This window comes from Lutra lutra, chromosome 2 (genome assembly GCF_902655055.1).
Source record: "Lutra lutra chromosome 2, mLutLut1.2, whole genome shotgun sequence".
NCBI classification, from domain to species: Eukaryota; Metazoa; Chordata; class Mammalia; order Carnivora; family Mustelidae; genus Lutra; species Lutra lutra.
The window spans coordinates 103,157,260-103,178,137 of record NC_062279.1 but is presented as its reverse complement, the minus strand read 5'-3'; the positions used below and the strand labels follow the sequence as shown (position 1 = coordinate 103,178,137).

The following is a 20,878-nucleotide window of genomic DNA, read 5'->3' as shown; positions in this document are numbered from 1 at the left end:
AAAAAAAATTATTTTGTATTAAAAGTAAAAAAAAGAACAAAATTTATTTTATTGAGTCTTCTTTGTAGGAATATCAATTGCTTAATGAAAATGACTTTATTTACCTTTATAGCAACTTAGTGAAAGTACATTAAAGTGAAAATAAGTTCTATAGCTGAGAAAGCACCAAGAAAGATTATTTTTGCAGGTTCAGTAAACCTTGAAATTCTGGTTTATATTATGGTTGTAACATATGTATCAGAAAAAACGAAGTGAGGGATCATTGTTAATAGTTTTCTAGGCTGCAAAACAAATACTTAAATCTAGAGATAGTTTTACTTTTAGGAAGTAAAATAGCAAAAATCTTTTACTGGGAAGAAATAGTCCCCATTTTCTCTGGATTCTTTATATTTTTTGTGACTTTGACCAAGATTTCAGAGACATGCAACTTCTATGTTAAAACAATAATGGCAATATATATATATATATATATATATATATATATATATATATATATTTACTTACTTGAGGGGGAGAGAATCTCAAGCAGACTCTGTGCTGAGTGTGGAGCCCACTGTGGGGCTTGATCCCAGGACTCTGAGATCATGACCTGAGCTGAAATGAAAAGTCAGAAGCTTAACCAACTGAGCCACCCAGGTTCCCAGAGATTGGCGATTTTATTTATTTAATTTTATTTTTTAAATGGATCAGGTATTAGATGCTTCTTTTTTTTTTTAAGATTTTATTTATTTATTTGACAGAGAGACTGCGAGAGAGGGAACACAAGCAGGGGTTTTGGGAGAGAGAGAAGCAGGCTTCCCACTGAGCAGGGAGCCTGATTTGGGGCTCGATCATAGGACCCTGGGACCATGACCTGAGCTGAAGGTAGACACTTAAACAACTGAGTCACCCAGGCATCCCAAGAATGGTAATTTTAAATTGGGACTTTTGTGGTAACATTTCTTGTTTTGAATGACATTCTATTCTATAAGGCAAATCAGTGAAGCTGTATTAAAGGGCAAGAGATGGTATTCATTAATTCATCTTGTCAATCACTCACTTGTCATGTATCCTGTGACCCCTTGACCAGTGCTGGGCTCTGTTCTATGCCCTCTTAACACTGTGGCAAGTTAGAAAATGTTCCTGCTTTCTGGCACTCTATTCCAGTGGGACTCACAGCTCAGTATCCTAGGGTTACACATGATGTTCAGGAAATTAAAACATGGTGGTGTGATGATGTCAAGGTGACGACTTCAGTAGTTCAGGTGGCCAGGAACACATTTAAATTAAACTTTGAACCATAGGAAGCAGCTATCTGTGCAAAGATGAGAGAGAAAAAGGTCATGGCTGAGGGAACATCCAGCACAGGTCTCTAGGGTGGGAGTTTGGTGGGTTTTAGGAATAGAAAGAAGGTCAGGGTAGCTAGGGCACAATGGATGCTGGTAAAAAAGGGACACTGGAGAAAATTCAAGATGTGATTCTTTCTTCAAATTTTTACTGTATTCTGACACTTAAATATCTCAATAATCTCAAATAGGTGACTTGTTCTAAAATTACATTTTGTTAAATGTAAAAACTTAGGAAGAGACAGTGAAGAAACCATGTACATTTTTCCATCCATAATGAGGTCTGTAAATAACAGATTGTGGATTTGAAAGCCCAAGGATGATGTCTTTTCCCCTCAATGACTGGAAGCATTTTCAGTGCGTATGAAGTGTTAGCAAACCTTTGAATACCAGCTTAGTGCATTCTACTCAAAGCCAGAGAGAGAGGTACTTGAATCACTGGTACCTAACAAGATGGAGGCTGGCATCAGCAATAAAATAATCCATTATTGTAATGACAGACTACTGAATTCAGAAATTCTTATTTGAAAAACCCAGTTTTCTTTTGAGCAGTTTCTGGCTTTTACTGCGTGGGCTTAGGAGCCAAATCATGTGGGTTCAAGTCCTGGCTCTTTCCATTGCTAGCTGTGTGTTTTCCCTGTCTGTGATTAGGGTGTTAGAAAAGTCTTTCAGGAGAGTACCTTGAAACTGTAAGCACACCACAGTGTTTGTTGGGTTTGTTGCTACTACTCTTATTTTTATGCCTCCTTCTCCAACAGTCTTCTGAAAGATGTGTCAGTCACATAAAGTGAGATGCAAGATGGCTGTTGATAAAAATATTCTGCCCTTTAACTGTCTCTGGAATGGAGGTGGGAGCACTCTGAGCTCTCTCCGCAAGAGTGTCATTTCCACATTCTACTTCTCTACTGGGTTTAGCAAAACAAGTCCCCATTCCCCATCATTTATTTAAAGAACACATTTACTGAACACTTACTAATGTTGAACTCTGGGCTGAAATGAAAGCAAGTCCTGTCCTCCAGGAGCCTTTGATCCAGCTCCACAGCTTTTAGTCACAAAGAATTGGCAAGGAAACAAAAGACAACAGAAGCACTTCTGCACTTGTCCAGTTTTTTAGTGTAGATGAACCAAATTAGCATTGATGGATGAACATTCTTTTGTGCACACCCTTCTCAGTGTTGTATGCGAGTGTCCATGTGCTTATTCTTTGGTGGAACAAAGATTCCAATCTATTGGAATAGATTCTTCACATGACAACGACTTGTGAACCTATTGTGAGAGAACATGTATTTTACTATTATTACACCTTCATTTCTTCAGCCAAAAATGTTTGGAATGCCTGCAGCAGTGCTGGATACAGGGGTGAACAAGAAAGAAGATAAAATTCCACATCTCCTAAAGATCAGGGGTGTGATTTGGCATAGGTGTTAAATCCTGTTGATGAAATTCTAGAATATAAGTGAGGTTCAGTGGGGTGAGGTCCGGAGCCGATGAACAAGAAAGAATTCTTGAGACATCTTTGGTGCAAAATGGTGGTTTATTAAAGCACAGGGACAGGACCCATGGGCAGAAAGAGCTGCTGCCCTGGGGTTGGGAGAGGTAGCAGGTTCTGTACCACGGGGGTGGAGGAAGTAAGGAAAAGGGAGTTTTCAATAGAACTTTCATACGCTAAAGTGGGCCTACGAGATACTGGATACCAGAGGCCTTGCCAGAGCCCTTGCCTTCGCCAAGGTCGTTCTGCCCTTTTTAGCAAGCTATTAAGAATAGTTGGGAGATTCCTAAAGAATGTCACATATGTCCCACCCAGGAGTGGGGGTGGGAGAAGGCTGCTGGGTGTCAGCTTTTGCTTTGTCCTCAGCCAGCCTTCTGTCTCTCCTCCTTTCCAGAGGTATAACTTCAGGAGTGTTATTTAACCTCTTAATACCTCCGCTTCCTCATCTGTAAGATGGGAATAATAACCACCTAGGGTTGTTGGGAAGAGTAAATAACTTGTATTACTAATGTTAGGATTACTGTTCTGGGCCAGTGAGTATGCCCTGTGTCTTCCGTGCTCAGTTCCCTACTATAAAACTTCTTAAACTAGTGAGCAGATCTTCACAGTGTCATAGTGACATCTTTAAAAGGGAAGGAGGTCCTGCTACCCTTATCTCCTGTGCATTCCCACTCCTCACTTTCAAATATGAAGTAAAGATAGCCTCTCTTTTCCTGAACTACTGAGGTACAGAAGAGAGCAGCTTTTGATTTCTAACTCTGGTGCTTATGTTCCTTTCTACCACAGGCCGATTGCCTATTTCTTAACATCTTCTCTGGGGTCCTAGTTACCTGCTTGGTCACGGTGACAGCAGTTAGCCCTTGCTTTCACCTCTCTCCTCTCGTCTCTTCACTTTTCCCAAGCCTCTTGCTCTAGGGAGCTTGGGTTTCTAGATCTTCTCTGCCAATCCCAGAGCTCTCCTTCATCTTTTGAAGGCTGTTTAATCACTCATTTGTATTACATTGGGTGGGGCCATCTGCATTTCAATTCTTTTGACACAACTTCCCATCAAATGGTAATTACGCAATGGGCAGCTCCCACAAGGGGCTGGTTCCTCTACTTCATCCGTCCTACCCCTATTCTCTTGTCTGAACTATTCTGATGCTGAGCAAGGTAGATACTCCTGGATTTGGGGAAACTACTTTTCAAGAGCGTAGCAACATTCTCCAGCTTACATTAAAACTTAACCAGTTTCCTGGTGCCTCCTGACTCCTTTTAAGATTTCTCAGCAGCAACGAGGGTTATGTGGGCTGGGGTGCACATTATACAGGCTTTTTTGTAAGAAATGATATCTTGCTTCCCAAATGTCCCAGAGAGCATTAATGCTATCCCCATTTGTATTAGCAGTAGGCAACCTTTTAGAGTGGTGTAAATGGTCCATTAGGATAACTGCAAATGCTTAATTAGTGTATACTTTAAATTCCATTGGCAAAATAGTTGCATATTTCTTGAAAACCTGTCATATTTCTCCTAAGTAATTTTTTTTAAGACAGTAAAATGATATAGTCCCAGGCTGAAAATGAAAGGCAATTATTTCAACTCCTAAAGACCAAAACAACTTTACTCACATTCCACTGAAGGGATAGAGGGAAAAGAAATAATTTTCAATGTGTCTGGAAATTGTTATTTTCCTGTTAATGGTTATTTTCATTAGCGAGGGGAATTTTGGAAGTAGTTATGAGATTTTCCTAAAACCAAATGACTAGCGACTAAGTGCATTTGAATTATGTTTGGTTGCATACATTAAAGATAAAATCGGTTTCTTCTTTCTTATATGACGTTTCATTTTGGTTATAGTGATTTGAGACTGATTGTTCTGGGCCAGAGGAAGGACAAAGGAACCACTAGCTATAAAGTACATCAAGATTACTAAAAAATACAGTCATAAAAGCAAAGCCCACTAAAATTTTACATTTGCTATTTTAAAATTTATTTTTATTTTGTATTTTTAGAGGTGGGGGAGAGAGAGAGAGAGAGAAAGGGAGAGAAAGAATCATAAGCTGGCTCCACCCCAGTGTGGAGCCCAATGTGGGTCTTGATCTCGGGACTCTGAGATCATGACCTGAGCTGAAATCAACAGTCTGACACTTAACTGACTGAGCCACCCTGGCACCCCTAAAATTTTACATTTGTATGGTACCTTTAACTCTTTATGGTATCTTTATATTTATTTAATCCTTTTTGTAATTATTCCCATTAAAACATATTTGATGGTACTGTTAGGTCCCCAAATAATGGGTCCGTGATTAAAGGAGCGAGACTGATACAAAGCGAAGGTCAAGCAAAGCTTTATTTCATGCCAAGCATCAAGAATCAAACCGAAGGTTCGGGGCCACACCTCTTACAGAGAGGGCGACCTCTCTCTGCTTCATAGACTAGCTTTTAAGGGCTAAGGCCATGTGGTTGGGCCTGGCCACGCAGAGATGGCCAATGAAATTGTAACACACAGAGAAAACTGCACAGTCATGTTAGGTCACACATAAGAGACCAATTGAATTACAATTTACCCTAGTAGATATTTGAACCAGCCTATCACCTTGGTCAGAATTGGCGCTCAAAAGGTGCCCAAAGGGTGGGGCCCATACTCCTTGGTAACTAGGGAGACAGTATGCATACCCCCACTGATCAGATGTCTCCACCTGGCCTGACCCACCCTTGTATTGGGGCTTTGTTACCTGGGATTCCTTTCCGGACTTGTTTTTAAGTAAGTCCCCTGGGGGAAGGGAAACAGGGACAGTTTAAGTTTTAAACAACAAAGTTATTGTTTAACCGGATGGAAGCACTCTGGCTAAATAGGTCCTTATAGCACACTGTGTGCATTCTGTGTGGAAAGAGCATTAGACTTTAAATCAGTCATGTTCTTTCCAGAATGAGTTGGCACATTTAAATGAGGATAAATAATAAATAGGAAAGGGACAATTTACAAAACTCTGAGCAAGGTATAAGTGAGCCACAAGGGAGAGTGTAGTAAAACTGGGACTTGGAATAGTGGAACTATGAGTAATCTTATCAAGCTAAGAATAATCAAAGGGAAAGGGAAGGAAGAAGTTACTGGAACCTAGGAGGTAGTCTTGTACAGAAAAACACTGTACATTGAATGGTGATCTTTAATTAGGGACAGGCTCAAGTTACCCCTCAAATAAAGAGCCCAGGAAATAAGTACCTTGGTCTTCTTCTCTTTCCCTCCAGTTTTATGGTAGAGCTCTTTGTTTGGAACCAACTAGAAGCCAGAGCATGGGAGCCTTTTGACAAAGTTGATCCTGGTCTGCTAGAGCAGAGAACTGGAAAAAGAAGGGTGGAAAGTGGATCTAAAAGTATCTTCACACTCTGTGCCTTTTTACAGTCTGTTTATTTCTCTCCAGATCTCCTTGCCACCAATGTCCAGTTTTGGTTTTTGGAAGTTTCTGACCACCAAGCCAACTTCCTAGCACCCACCCACCAGTTAGTACAGATCTATATCTCAGTCATTTCTTTTACATGAAGTTTAACACTGCACCTAAAAGTTTTGCCCATGTAGAGAATTTTCCCTTATCAATGTATTTTGAGTTCATTTTGAGTAACATAGTATAGCTGTCTGGTGCTGGCACACTTATAGATGTCCTCATAGTTTACTGGCTTTAGGGAGCTATCCATAAAACCTTACTGTTGTTGAGGGAAAAGAAAAGAAACATCAGGCTCATATACTAGAGAGGTCTGAATCTCCTGCCATTGTGGTTTGTTTGTGTCTCCTAAGGCTGGTGTGGCCTGTTCTTACATATATAATTTAATAATGGAATGCTGCTGTGAACAGCTGATTTTATGACTTGCTGACCCAGATAACATCCAGTTCATGTTGGGCATGATCTCACGGCCACTTACTATCCCACAGGCATGAGATAAGTCTCTGTAAGGATCCAGGAGCAAGGGACACCTTGAAAAAGGGAATAGTTAGTGGCAAAGGAAGACATGGCTTTACTCTGACATCTTAGGGGTTTGCACTGTGATTCTCTCACCAGGGCTTCCAAAGCCTCCTTTCAGCATCTCTGTCTGCCATAGACTCTTCTAATTTCACTGGTCCACTGGGTCATAAGAACCAAATGACAGGAAGGCTTGCAACATAGCCCAGACCTTGCAAAGTGCTTTTATGTTCTGGGCATCACTAGAAAATGCAGCCCACTTATGGGTAACCAGTGTGCTATTTCCCCATTCTTCAAATACATGAAAAACCCAATTAAATCCCATTTGGGGTACTGTTTGTTATGGCCACATCCAACACCAGTGATTGTATCATTTAGGATCCCAATAGAAAACTGATGGAATGCTCAAATTAGAATAATGTCAGGAAGATATAGGTATAAGGTGTGAGTGGGGTGTAAGAGGACCACAGGGACCAGTAATTGCAAAATTTTTTACCACAGCTAGACCTGAAAGGGTGGAGGGGAGAGAGCAGTTACTAGACTCTACAAACAGAGTTATCTTGAGAAGAGATGTAGCCTTTATCTGAGGGTCATGGACAGCCTTAGATGACCACACAGATGGGTATCAGAGGAATCAGTACCGTGACTTCTTCCTCCTTTCTCCCCTGAAGTAATTTTAGAGCTCCCCAATGGTTAATCTCAAATGAGAACTAGAGGACAAAGAGCCTGAAGAGGTGGCTCATTTGGAACAGAGAAGTGTGAGAGGTTAGAGGGTTATTCTGGAAAGGCAGATAAGAGCTATTGAGTATAGGCCTTGAGTTTGAATCCTGGCTGTTCCTTTCTGGATTATGAATTCCAGCCAGATGGAGATCCTCTGATTTATGTTTCTATCCTCAGTTCTCAGCACAATTCCAGCCTCGTATAAAATAGCTGCTCAGTGAACAATTGAGTAGCCTCATCCCAGCAGCTCCCGTATGACTTTGAGAAAGTTATTTATATTCCTGGATTGCCATTTTCATCATCTTTAAAGTCAAGATGCCAGTATCTGTTTTGTTTCACTCATGAGGATGTTGTATAGGTAAAAAGAAAATGAAGACCCAAACATATGGAAGTGCTTTGTAAACTGTGAAGTGTTGAGTGTGCAAGGTATTATTTTACATCTTGGAGATTCCTTTTCTCCTACACCCAGTCAGCTATCTGACTCATAGAAACTTACCAACTCAGACTTCATACTTTCCACAGTGGGTTTTATTAATTAATCTCCTGGCCCTTTCATGCACCTTGGACTCTAGTAGTTGAACGTTCAGTAGTTTTCTGCAAGAGTATATTTATGCTCAAGCTCAAGCATCTTTTTAAAAAAAGTTTTCCTTTTTTTCTGGTTAACAAGTCTCTTCACCCCCTCACTTTTCTAAAGCTCTTTTTTGGGGGATAGATTCAATTTTTCTCCCTTTTTTCTTCAATAATCTTGACCAGTGTGCTCCAAAATATATTCAAGGATGTGAGCAATCTCTTGTCTTGCACACTTGTAGGCAGTTTTTGTTTTTCTTGTAATAATTCTGTGTTCATCTGTACTGTGTTAGGAAAAGCGATCTGTGGTAGATGTTAATAAGCATTCATGGAGTACTTAGTGGCTTATAAACGTCTCATTTCATCATCACAACAATCCTATGAAATCTGTAATATTATTTTCTCCATTCTACAGATAAGGAATTTGAAGGCATATTGAAAGTGATTCTTTCTAAAGGACTTCATTTTTTTTTTTTTTAAGAGCAGTTTTAGGTTCATAGCAAACTTGAGAAGAAAGTATAGAGATTTTCCATAGACTGTCTGCCCCCACAATGCATAGCTTTCCCTGTTATCAGCATCCCCCACCAAGACAGGACATTTGTTACAACTGGTGAGCCCACAGTGACACATCATAATCACCCAAAGTCCGTAGTTGCAGTTGACTCTTGGTGTTGTACATTCCATAGGTTTGGACAAATGCATGATGACATGTATCCATCAATGTAGTATCATATAGAGTATTTTCAGCGCCCTAAAAATTCTGTCCTCTGCCTGAGTATCCCTCTTCTTTTCCCAATCGCTGGCAATCGTTGATCTTTTTATTGTCTTCATAGTTTTGCCTTTTCCACACTGTCATATAGTTGGAATCATACAGTCTCTTCAGATTGGGTTCTTTCACTTAGTAATATCCATTTAAGAGTCCTCATGTCTTTTCACAGCGTAATACTTCATTTTGGGGGGAGGGTGTTAATATCAAATGTCCTACAGTTTATTTATTCATTCACCTACTGAAGGATGTTTTAGTTGCTTCCAAGTTTGAGCAATTAGGAATAATATTGCTGTAACTATCTGTGTGCAAGATCATTTGTAGACGTAAGTTTTCAACTTCTGTGGGAAATACCAAGGAACATGATTATTGGATCATATGGCAAGAGTGTGTTTAATTTTGTAAGAAACTGCTAGACTGTCTTCCAGAGTAGCTGTACCGTTCTGCATTCCCATCAGTAATGAATGAGAGTTCCCGTTGCTCCTCATCCTTGCTACTATTTATGTTGTCAGTGCTCCCAAATAGGTGTGCAGTGGTATCTCATTTTTGTTTTAATTTTCATTTCCCCAATGATGTATGATATGGAGCATCTTCTCATATGCTTATTTGTTATTGATATTTCCTTTGGTAATGTGTCTGTTAAGGTCTTTGACCCATTTTTAAATCAGGTTGTTTTCTTGTTGTTTAGTTTTAAGAGTTCTTTGTATATTTTAGTAGTTCTCTATCAGATGTATCTTTTGCAAGTATTTTCTCTCAGTCTGTGGCTTGTCTTTCTGTTGACATTGTCTTTGGCAGACAGAAGTTTTTAATTTTAATGAAGTTCAGGTTATCAGTTATTTTCTTTTGTGTGTTGTGCTTTTGGTGTCTCTAAAAATTCATTGCTCTTCTCGAGGTTGTCTATGTTTTCTACTGTGTTATTTTCAAGGAGTTTTACAGTTTTGCCTTTGCATTTAGGTCTGTGATCCATTTTGAGTTAATTTTTTTGAGGGATGTAAGGTATCTAGATTTTGTTATGTTTGTTTTGTGGATGTCCACTCGTACCAGCACCATTTGGTGAAAGACTGTCTTTTCTCCATTGCTCTGCCTTTGCTCCTTTGCCAAAGATGAGTTGACCATTATTTATGAGTTTATTTCTGGACTCTGTTTTCTTGATCTGTTTATCTGTTATTTCACCATTATCACACTGTATTGATAACTGTAGCTATACTAGTAAGTCTAAGTCATGTAATGTGAGTCCTCCAACTTTGTTCCATTCCTTCAATGTTGTGTTGGTTATTCTAGGTCTTTGCCTTTCCGTATAAACTTTAGAAAAACAAAATACCCACAAAATAACTTGCTGAGATTTTGATGGGGACTGCATTGAATCAATAGGTCACACTGGGAAGAACTGACATCTTGACAATATTGAGTCTTCCAATCCATAAGCATAAAATACCTCTCCATCTATTTAGTTCTTTGATTTTTTTTTATTACAGTTTTGAGCTTTTCCTCATACAGACCTTGTACATATTTTGTTAGATTCATATCTATTTCATTTTGGGGGGATTCCAATGTAAATAATACTGTGATTTAAAACTCAAATTCCACTTATTCATTGCTGGTATTTACGAAAGTAATTAACCTTGTTGTACATCCTTGCCATAATTGCTTATTAGTTCTTGGAGTTTTTTTTGTTAATTCTTTTGGATTTTCTGTGTAAACAGTCATGTCATTTGCTAACAAAGACAGTTTTATTTCTTTCTTCCCAAATGTACATGCCTTTTATTTCCTTTTCTTGTCTTATTGGATTAGCTAGGACCCAAGTAACTTTCTATAGGACACAAACACATTAAGGAGATATTATTCAAACCCATGCTGATTTGATGCCAAGTCACATATCCTCTAATCATTAAGCTAGCTTGCACTAGTGCTCCTCTCCCTAAATGTCACCCCTTCCTCTTATCTGCAGCCTCTTAAAATGTCATTTAAAAATTTTTATTTATATTACATTAATTTCTCTTTCATGGGCATAGAATTTATATATTTCATTGCATATAATTTCCATGTTTTTTGTCATTTATACTTCCTTTAACCATCTTTATTATGCTTTTTGGTGGGTTGCTCCTTTCCTTTTTGGTTTGGTTTTATTTTTATCAGAGCTCTTCCTCCCCCGGCCCCACCCTGTCATGCCACACCTTCTTCTTATGTTCTTCCTTTTCTGCCCGCTTAAGCCCTCCACCTCTTTTCAGTCTTCCTCCTCTTTGCTTAAAGATTGTGGAGCATAACAAATAGCATGGAGGACATGGGGAGTTAGGAGAAGGCAGTTGAGGGACATTGGAAGGGGAGGTGAACAATGAGAGACTATGGACTCTGAAAAACAATCTGAAGGGTTTGAAGAGGTGGGGGGGGTGGGAGGTTGGGGGAACCAGGTGGTGGGTATTAGAGAGGGCACGGACTGCATGGAGCACTGGGTGTGGTACAAAAACAATGAATACTGTTATGCTGAAAATAAATTTAAAAAAATGATTAAAGAAAAAGATAAGAATTTTGCAGTAAGTCTACTGGATTTCTTAATTTTGATTTCTTAGTACTTTGTTTTTCTTTTCCTTTTTGCTTCTTCCCCTCTATGCTTACATTGGGATTCTAGTCTCCCCTCTACTCTTATAACTTTGGTCCATGATATTCTTCCCATCCCTCCCATTCTGAGTAGTCTGCACTTTGCTTTGACTTTTATTTCAATTAATAACTAAGGTGAGAGATGTTAAGAGCCTTGCTGATGATTACGTGGTAATTCCTGTCAGAGCCAAGATAGAATTTGGTCTTTCTGGGTTTCAGATTTAAGGTCTTTTCACTAGATTGAATTGCCTCATCATGGCTGAGGTTAGAAAGAGCCTTAAAAAAAAAGAAAAAGAAAAAGAAACAGCTTCAAATGTACTATGTGGCACAGAAGTAAGCAAACGATGACAACAATAGTAAACAAAATAAAAGACAGAATACTCACTAACTTAACTACAGGTTGACTTGAGTTTTGTGTTTTCTTTGCTCAGTGACTTAGTGTCAGGTGAATTAAAAACAAGCTCTTTGTGAATGCTTGCCTACTTATGTTTGTTCCAAAAGTATTAAAAATACATGACTGTTAACCTACCCAAAAGTGTCATTTGACACAAAGCCTATAAAGCATAAGAAAGACAGTCAGTAATCTGTACTTAGAGGTAAGAGAATCATGCCTGATATATTAATTTAATTTATTTTTCAGAATTAAAGGAGTTTGTATATAGACTCTGTATATAACATCAGGTAGTCAAGATTTGGTCTTTGAATCTTTTCCCTAAATCCTCACAAGTAAATAAAAACATTATAAATATTTGACTAGGTAAATCAAGTTGGAAGATGAAAGCAACTGGTCTTATTAAGTGTCTTTGGCAGTAAGATTTTGCAAAGCTAAGGTCTCTTCCTCTATTGCTTTTCTCATGACCACTTTTGTTCCTTCTTTGGCAATTAATGCTTCCTGCTCTGGGGTATTTCCTACCCAAGTCACCCATATGACTTGTACTAACTCATGATTGTTTATTACGTTGTCCATTTATGATAGAGCAATTGTTCAATTAATTAAACTGGGGTAGCTCTAATGCCTTGGCAGCCTATGTAAACAAACCAAAATCTAAGCTGTAAATGTCTCAAGGTTATGACATTGAAACCTAAAGACAATTGGTCACAAAAAGCCAACCGGGCTTTAAGTTACAGCCCATCAGTAATTTTCTTGCCTTGCTTCTGCCTTTTCTCTGTAAAAGCCTCTTCCTGAGCTCCTGTTGATGGAGTGCTCCTGTCCATATCTGGTTTGACACTGCATAATTTGAATTTGTTTTTTCAAATACACTCTTAAAGTTTTAAATTTACCTCAGCTTATCTTTTAACACTATAAAGTAAAAAGACCACATTTGAAGACTGGATGGAATTCTTTTTATGCCTCTGAGATTTACCTTTAAAATGAAAGGAGATTGAACACTTACTCCAACATTACTTCAAGTGTTTAGAAGACTTTTTTGAGAGAAGGGGGCATTCTCCTTGTGAATTGTCTTCAGAGCCTATTCGTACAGTAAGTGTCCACCCACCACCATAAGTCTGGAGTAGTAAAACAGTTACTAAAAATAGTCGACTTACTTCTTTTGCATCCCTTGGTAAGCTCACCAGCGTTTCTGTGTTTCAGTTTCTTCAACTCTAAAGTGATGATAATAGTAGACCTTAATTCACAGAATAGTTCTAAAGGAGTGGAATATCTCAAGGACTTAGAGCAGTGCCTGGCACATGATAAATACTCTATGCCTTTGCTGTGTCTCTTCTGACAACTATTATGGCCCCTGCTATTACATAACCACTGCCCCTACAAATAACAATCCTCCCTCCTTCCATGTTAATTTAAGAATTTAGTGGCTCCAAATGGCTTTTGGTTGTGTCTACACACAAAAACTTTCCCCAGAGATGAAGCTTTGCCACTAAAGACACAGTGAAGATGTATGGCAAGATCTAGTCCATTCTGAAAGAGGAGTCGCCAAAGTGTTTTGAGCAGTGAAGCGACATTGGGATAAATCTCAAACCTCCACCATGATGGCTTGGAAGGCAGCCCTTCTTGTCTGGGTGTGTACTGAACATTTTTTAAATGGTCAGTCATATTCTTTACATCTTGTCTCTCCAATATAAATACACTTCTTGAAGATAGAAGTTGTATTTTCCACTTCTGTGCACTCCCCATAGCATCCAGCACCCTGTTTTACAGATTGCAGATGCTCAGTAAATATGTTGATTAGTTGCTGAGGTAGAGTTGAGGGGAGGAGAATTAGGAATAAAATGTTCTCCGGTTAATTGCAAATTGCTTCCCTACTTAAAAATAAATTTGCATTTGATTATCTTTTCTATGATTTCTGGAAAATGCTTTCAGTTGGCATTTGGTATTTGATTTTATGTGATTTTGTAAATTTTATGGAAATCTAAATTCTTACAAAGGGTTTGTTTTAGGATTTTCTGTTTTTATTATTGCTCCAAAATGGAAAGAGGTGTTAGTGCAAAGGTAAGCCTGTTCTAATCACATTTCATGAAATGTGTTTAGAGAATCACTGAAATTTAGAGCTGATAGGGAACATGTTGTTACAGCTTAATCACCCGACACACTACTTTGGAACACAGTGGAGACTTAATAAGTCATTGAGAAATAAATGAATCATTTAGTACATTATCTTCATTTCACAACTGAAGAAACTGAGGCCCAGGTTACCTGCTCAGATAACTTAGGAAGGATTGCAGTAAATGTTCTTTGATGTCATTGTGCTCTAAATATGGATTTCACATGAACATTGTAACACGCAAAAGTCTTCAAGTTTAGTTTTTAAAAATTTACCTTTATTTTAAAGTATGCAGATGAATGAAATTCTTAGGTTAGTATCTGTTACATTTTAGGAAGGCAGTAGTAAGAATTGTTCATACAAATCAAAAGGATTTTTTTAAGGGGAAACCAGAGTAAAATGTCTTTTAAGTGGCTTGTTCAAGGGCTGTCAACCTATTCATTTCCTTTCTCCCTACTATAAGTTTTTGTTGTCATAAATGATTAGGAGTTCTTAACCACTATGAAAGATTCTCTGTTGGGACCATTTGTCTTTCTTAATACATAACACACCTCTTATTTCTGTGTATCTCTGAGACTTTCAAGAAATGTTGGTTATTGGGGCGCCTGGGTGGCTCAGGGGGTTGGGCGTAGGCCTCTTGATTTCCACTCAGGTAGTGATTTCATGGTAGTGAGATCGAATCCCCATGTCATGCTCAGGCTTGGAGCCTGCTTGGGATTCTTGCTCTCTGCCTCTTCCCCCCAGCTCGTGCGAATGCACTCTTTCTCAGTTTCTCTCTCTAAGAAAAAAGTGTTGGTTATTTTGTTGATTGATTTGCTATTATTTTACAGGATGGCAAAACGGAGTCAAGTTCGTGTACCTGTTTGAAGGGACCCAAACTGTCAAAAATAGGGACCATTGCCTGGATGATAACACTCAGTGATGCCCTCCACAATTTCATTGACGGCCTGGCGATTGGGGCTTCCTGCACCGTGTCTCTTCTTCAGGGACTCAGTACTTCTATAGCGATTCTGTGTGAAGAGTTTCCTCATGAGTTAGGTAACAGGCTCTGTTCATACTGTGAAAGTCACTTCTTGGTTTTGGTGGAGTGAGACATTTTAGACGACACACTCTTAAAAATCCCACTGATGCATCAAAATGGAGGAGCCCTGATCGGACATTGATGCCTATCTTTTCTCATCCAAAAATAGCCAAAACTATTCCCTTGGTATTTTCTTCTTTTCCTAGGGGACTTTGTGATCCTACTCAGCGCAGGAATGAGCACTCGGCAAGCCTTGTTATTCAATTTCCTTTCGGCGTGTTCCTGCTATGTTGGGCTAGCTTTTGGCATTTTGGTGGGCAACAATTTTGCTCCAAATATTATATTTGCCCTTGCTGGAGGCATGTTCCTCTATATTTCTCTGGCGGATATGGTAAGAAATTTTTAAAATTTTATTTTAACTTAAAATTTAGAATTAAACATCTGGGTTATGAGTTGACTAAAGGTAACCTTCTGCTTCCCACAGTGTGGAAATTCTGTTGTAATTTGAAACATTTTTGATTCAACAGACATCTTGTATTAGCAGTAATTTGAAAGTTATTCTCACTGATCTTTTGATCTAGGATCTTATTGATAGAAAAAGAAATGATGGGGGTGCCTGGGTGGCTCAGTGGGTTAAGCCTCTGTCTTCAGCTCAGGTCATGATCTCAGGGTCCTGGGATCGAGCCCCACATCAGGCTCTCTGCTAAGCAGGAGCCTGCTTCCCCATCTCTCTGCCTGCCTCTCTGCCTACTTGTGATCTCTCTCTCTGTAAAATAAATAAATAAAATATAAAAAAAAAAAAGAAATGATGTGCTTCTGTTAAAGTAGAGAGATTTTCCCAGGTTTTTTGCTTTGTGGGAGGTAAACCCTGTATTCTATTATAAATATGTCCCCATGGGACCTCTCCCCTCTCTTTGGTGAGGATGTTACATTTAGAAGGGAATAAATTGTTAGAGTAAATAGCATTTTGTTATTTCAAAGTTCTAAACAGTGGGAGCCTTTTGGGTTGAACTAAAGTTGGTAAATTGAAATTGGACAACATCGACTTGGGTCAGTATATATTTGTATCTGTTTATGTTGGTGCTCTGTCTACGTCTTTATGTGTTTGTGTGTGTGTGTGCATATGTGTGTAAGAGGGAGAATATCAATAGTCCTGTGCCCCGTGCATTTTCAAATGAATCATGGACAGCTTTCTAGAAAATGAAAATGTGTTCCATATATGCAAATCAAGGAACATTTCCTTTGCATTTGGAACTGAATATGTATTACATACATAATTTAGTAATTTAGCTTCCTTCATCTGCATTCTTAGCTCCAAATGGTAACTGTCTAGCTCTGTTCCTTGCTCTTTGCAGGCCTTTATCGGAGCGAGCATTTCATCTCGGGGAACCGTCACTGCATTTATATTTTTCTTCACAGAATTAATGTCTCATATTGTATCTGTGCTAGGGCATCACTTCTTTCTCTGTTATAAGAATGGAATCTATTAGAAGTGTTTAGTCTAAGGAAATAATGCTAATAAATGATGCTGTATGCCCTTACAGCAGTTTTGCTTTTTTTTGGAGTAGTTTCACAGCTTTCACTCACTTGATCCTGGTAACAGCTTCTTCAATCAGGCACATGGATTGGTGAGATTCTGGAGACCTCTTTGGTTCTTTGGTACATTGTGCCATTGTATATATAGCCCATCATTTTGGAATATGTTTTAGAAAGCTGACATTTACAGATCTTACTGAACCTTTTCTGTAGAGTTTATTCACTGAGTAAGGGTAGATTTTAAGCACAGAACTTAGAGTTTTAATTGCCTTCATAGTAAGGAGATTGTTACAGCCTTCAATAACAGCACATGATTTATTTAAAAGCCATAAGATTTTGTGAGGGTAGACCAAGCAGAAGGCAACAAATCGAAGAGAACAGGAATTAAATGCATAGTGATTTCTAAAAATTAACTTAATCAGCTACTATTGATTGCTGTTATGTTCCTGGCCTGGAATTTATTTAATTTTATATTATTATGTTACGTTAATCACCATACAGTACATCATTAATTTTTGATGGAGTGTTCCACAATTCGTTGTTTGCGTATAACACACACTGCTCCTTGCAATCCGTGCCGTCCTTAATACCCATCACTGGGCCAATCTATACCCCCCAACCCCTTTCCCTCTAAAACGCTCTATTTCTCGGAGTCTGCAGTCTCTCATGGTCCGTCTCCCCCTCCGACTTCCTCCCCTTCATTTTCCCTTCCTTCTCCTAATGTCCTCCATGCTATTCCTTATGCTCCACAAGTGAAACCATATGATAATTGACTTTCTCTGCTTGACTTACTTCACTCAACATAATTTCTTCCAGTCCCATCCATGTTGATGCAAAAGTTGGGTATTCATCCTTTCTGATGACTGAGTAATATTTCATTGTTTATATGGACCACATCTTCTTTATCCATTCATCTGTTGAAGGGCATCTCGGCCGTATCCACAGTTTCTGGCCTGGAATTTGTAAGGCACTGGAGACACTGGAGTGAGCAAAGGAGGCACAGTCCCTGCATCTGTGGGGCATTCTGTCTTTAAAGAGAGGAAACTAGAAATTCAGTGAACAAAATCACACTCCATGACTAAATAATTACAAGTAAAAAAATCTGTGAGCTAAGAGGAAATGCAATATATGTGGTGAGAGATGATGTTAGGGGAATCTAATGTAAGGTAGGAGGGCCTAAGGGAAGCCTTCCTACAAAGTATGATTTAAGCTGAAACCTCAAGGGTGTAGCTCATTGAAAAATTGGAGGCAGAAGAGTTCAGATAGCAGTTTGGGTAGGTGTGAAGATTTTGACGCTGGAAAGAGGATGGATGCATGTGAGGTCCTGAACGAATGGTGTGGATGGAGCATAGAGAGTAGGGGGGAGAGAGACAGACAAAGAGAGACAGATAGGAGGCGTTAGATGAGGTAAATCCCATCTCACAGATTCACTCACTTGGGGAACACTATTTCCATACTTTTATTCCTGTTGGTGTCTGATACGGCGACATATCCCTTTAATGCTCTCTATACTGAACATACACACATCTGAATTAAATCCTAACTGCCTCCCCCAAAGAAATCTCTAGGTGACTGTTTTACGTTTTACCACCAGATGGCAACAGTTATCTAACAATGTCTCTCTCTCTCTCTCTCTCTCTCTCTCTCTCTCTCTCTTAGTTTCCAGAGATGAACGATATGCTGAGAGAAAAGATCACTGGAAGAAAAACCGATTTTACTTACTTCATGATTCAGAATGCTGGAATGTTAACTGGATTCACAGCCATTCTGCTCATTACTTTGTATGCAGGAGAAATCGAATTGGAGTAATGGGAAATGAAAGATGGTGTTGTTAATGAAGGCATTTAATAAATAAAAACATCTCCAAAGGGATTTTTAAGCTTATCCTATTTAGTTAAAAGATAATTTCGTTTTCAACTGTAGGTCAAGAAAACTGATTATTGGTTTCAGATCTGTTAAATAGGCCGTTACTTGTTGTGAGAATTGTTTCAAAGTGTTTTTGGTTCCCTTCGGAAAGGCTGGTATACGGGATCTTTGGTTAATACTCACTTCTTCATGTTTCATGCATTCTACAATCATTTAGACACCCAGACCCAGAGGAAAATACAAGCTAGGTCCTATAAGCCCTTAAACCTCCATGGCGGGCTCAAAAGCTCAGGCGGTTTCAGAGTGGTTTTCTTTCAGTTAATTTGTTCCAGTGCTTTTCATTCAAATGTAGAAGAGGATTGGCATGTATACAACACAGATAGAAGTGATTCCAAGGCCTCATATACCGGTCAGGGACTTGGAGGATTGTTTTAGAAACCATTCTAGGGGCTCCTGGGTGACTCAGTTGGTTGAGCGTCTTGCCTTCTGCCCAGGTCATGATCCCAGGGTCCTGGGATCGAGCTCCGCGTCAGGCTCCCCTCCTCAGTGAGGAGCCTGCTGCTCCCTCACCTGCTGCTCCTCCTACTTGTGCTCTGTCAAATAAATAAATAAAATCTTTAAAAAAAAATTTTAAAAAAGCATTCTGAAAAAAAAGTGAATTATGATATAAGTAAATTTTTGTTAGCCCTACTAAGTTCAGACTTTATCTCATACTTTATCTCTTAGTGAAAGCTCTCCCAGATCCCACACAAATCCAGACTTGCTATTTTTAATGACTTAGGCTCTAATCGCACCATAGCACATGGCAGAACGTGTGCGGCTGGGGCTCCTCAGCTTCAGGATACCGTGTGTTGTGTTGTGAAGGGAGAGACTATGTTGGCTTGTAGGAAGAAACTGAATGTAATTTTAAGCAATTTACTTTTAAAAATAAACACGATTATTTAGCAGAGGATATTTTAAATAAATGAAAAATAACAGATGGACTGCAGAATATCAAGGACTGATTAACTAGAAAACACATCCCTTATGGGTGACTGAGAGTGATCAGAAAAGACTTCTGTGTTCAGTCTACATTTTTGCTGTATGGCATACCTTGAAAACAACTTCCACACACCATGGTTATTTTTGTACATCTTTTAGGTGATAGGGCCTATTTGCTCCTTTAGCTGCTCTAGAAAGCTGGTCTGCAATTGAGCATCCTAACCCCAATTCACACTCCCACGTCACTTCAGGAGAGATGATTGACAGTGAGGCAAGTGATGGATAAAAGCCAACAATGATCTCAGGAATCACATTTTCCTACAGACCATGAGGTGGTGTCACACAGCAATAACGCAGATTAGATCAACATTTAACGTGTCTGTTAATATCGATTTCACTTTATGACCGACAACTTAAAAAAACTTAAAAAAATTCTTGTTTGACCAAATAGTAAACGGCTTTGAAGCTGTGCATTGTGTCCTTCATTATTCATTTTAATATGTATCCTTTTGAGTGACTTCCATGTATCTGGCATTATGAGGAGAGAGAGAAATAGGAAGTTGGTGATATGTTTATTGCAAAGATGTTTAGCAAATAAATACTGTAAAGATTAATCAGTAAACGTAGAATCAATTTTAATCCTTTAATCTGTTTACATTCAGTCTTAAGAAATAATCTTTACCTTTTAAAAGCACAGATTGTTTGTCTGGGTTAAGAAGCTATGTACAACATGATATTAAAACAAGACAGCTTAACGAACTCTCATTTGGTGTAGATCATTGTGCATGTGGGCAATCCGGGTGCTTTATATGATTCTCTCCACCTATTGATCTTTTGACCATTTTCTTCAACTATGAGGGAGAACAAAAGGCAATAGGGCATAAAGGCCCAAAAAGAAAATTGCTACTTACTGGAGGTTATGGTTGCAGGTAGAAGGTAGGATATGGAAAACCATGATTGCTTTTAAATTACCCTAGATAACAATTCAAAAAACCAGTTAGTGTGTCTTATACCAAGGCATTCATGATACCAGTTGAAGATTCTGTAATTTGCAAACTTTAAAGATGCTACTATGACACACCAACAATGATTTCAATGCATAATTTTGGGGGTTATGTCCTTCTATTTTTGCATTATCGAACTTTAAAAAAAATGCCTACTACTAGCTGGCATTTTTTGAGTACTGAATCAGACCCTGTCTTTGCCCATCCAGACTACCCCAGACTCGGGGGCTTATAAATAACAGAAATTTATTTCTCACAGTTCTGGAGTCCAAAAGTCCAAGATCAAGGCAGTGGCAGATCTGATGTCTGGTTCATAGATAGCATCCTTCTTGCTGTGGTATCCTGCAGGGGAAGGATAAGGGAGCTCTCTGGAGCATCTTTGAAGAGCACTAATTCCATTCATGTGGGCTCCACCTTAAGGACTTTCACATCTCTCAGAGTCCCCTCTCCTAATATCATCATCTTTGGGGGGTCAGGATTTCAACACAAATATTTGGTGGATGTAGCTGACCCCATTAGCTATGCTGACGTGGAGAAACCACCCACCAAAGAACCTGCGGCTCACAGCTGGT

The 20,878-nt window shown here is 38.9% G+C and overlaps 1 protein-coding gene across 2 annotated transcripts in view; it reads left to right on the top strand.

Annotated features, from left to right (window-relative positions):
• SLC39A8 (solute carrier family 39 member 8) overlaps window positions 1–20,059 on the top strand; it is an 88,141-nt gene extending 68,082 nt beyond the window's left edge. For both annotated transcript variants that reach the window (XM_047718091.1, XM_047718089.1), the window contains exons 7-9: window positions 14,729–14,936; window positions 15,126–15,310; window positions 18,115–20,059. In XM_047718091.1, coding sequence (XP_047574047.1) covers window positions 14,729–14,936; window positions 15,126–15,310; window positions 18,115–18,264 — 543 coding nt within the window. In that variant the 3' untranslated portion in view covers window positions 18,265–20,059. The remainder of the gene's footprint in view (window positions 1–14,728; window positions 14,937–15,125; window positions 15,311–18,114) is intronic.
• Window positions 20,060–20,878: the final 819 nt, after the last annotated feature.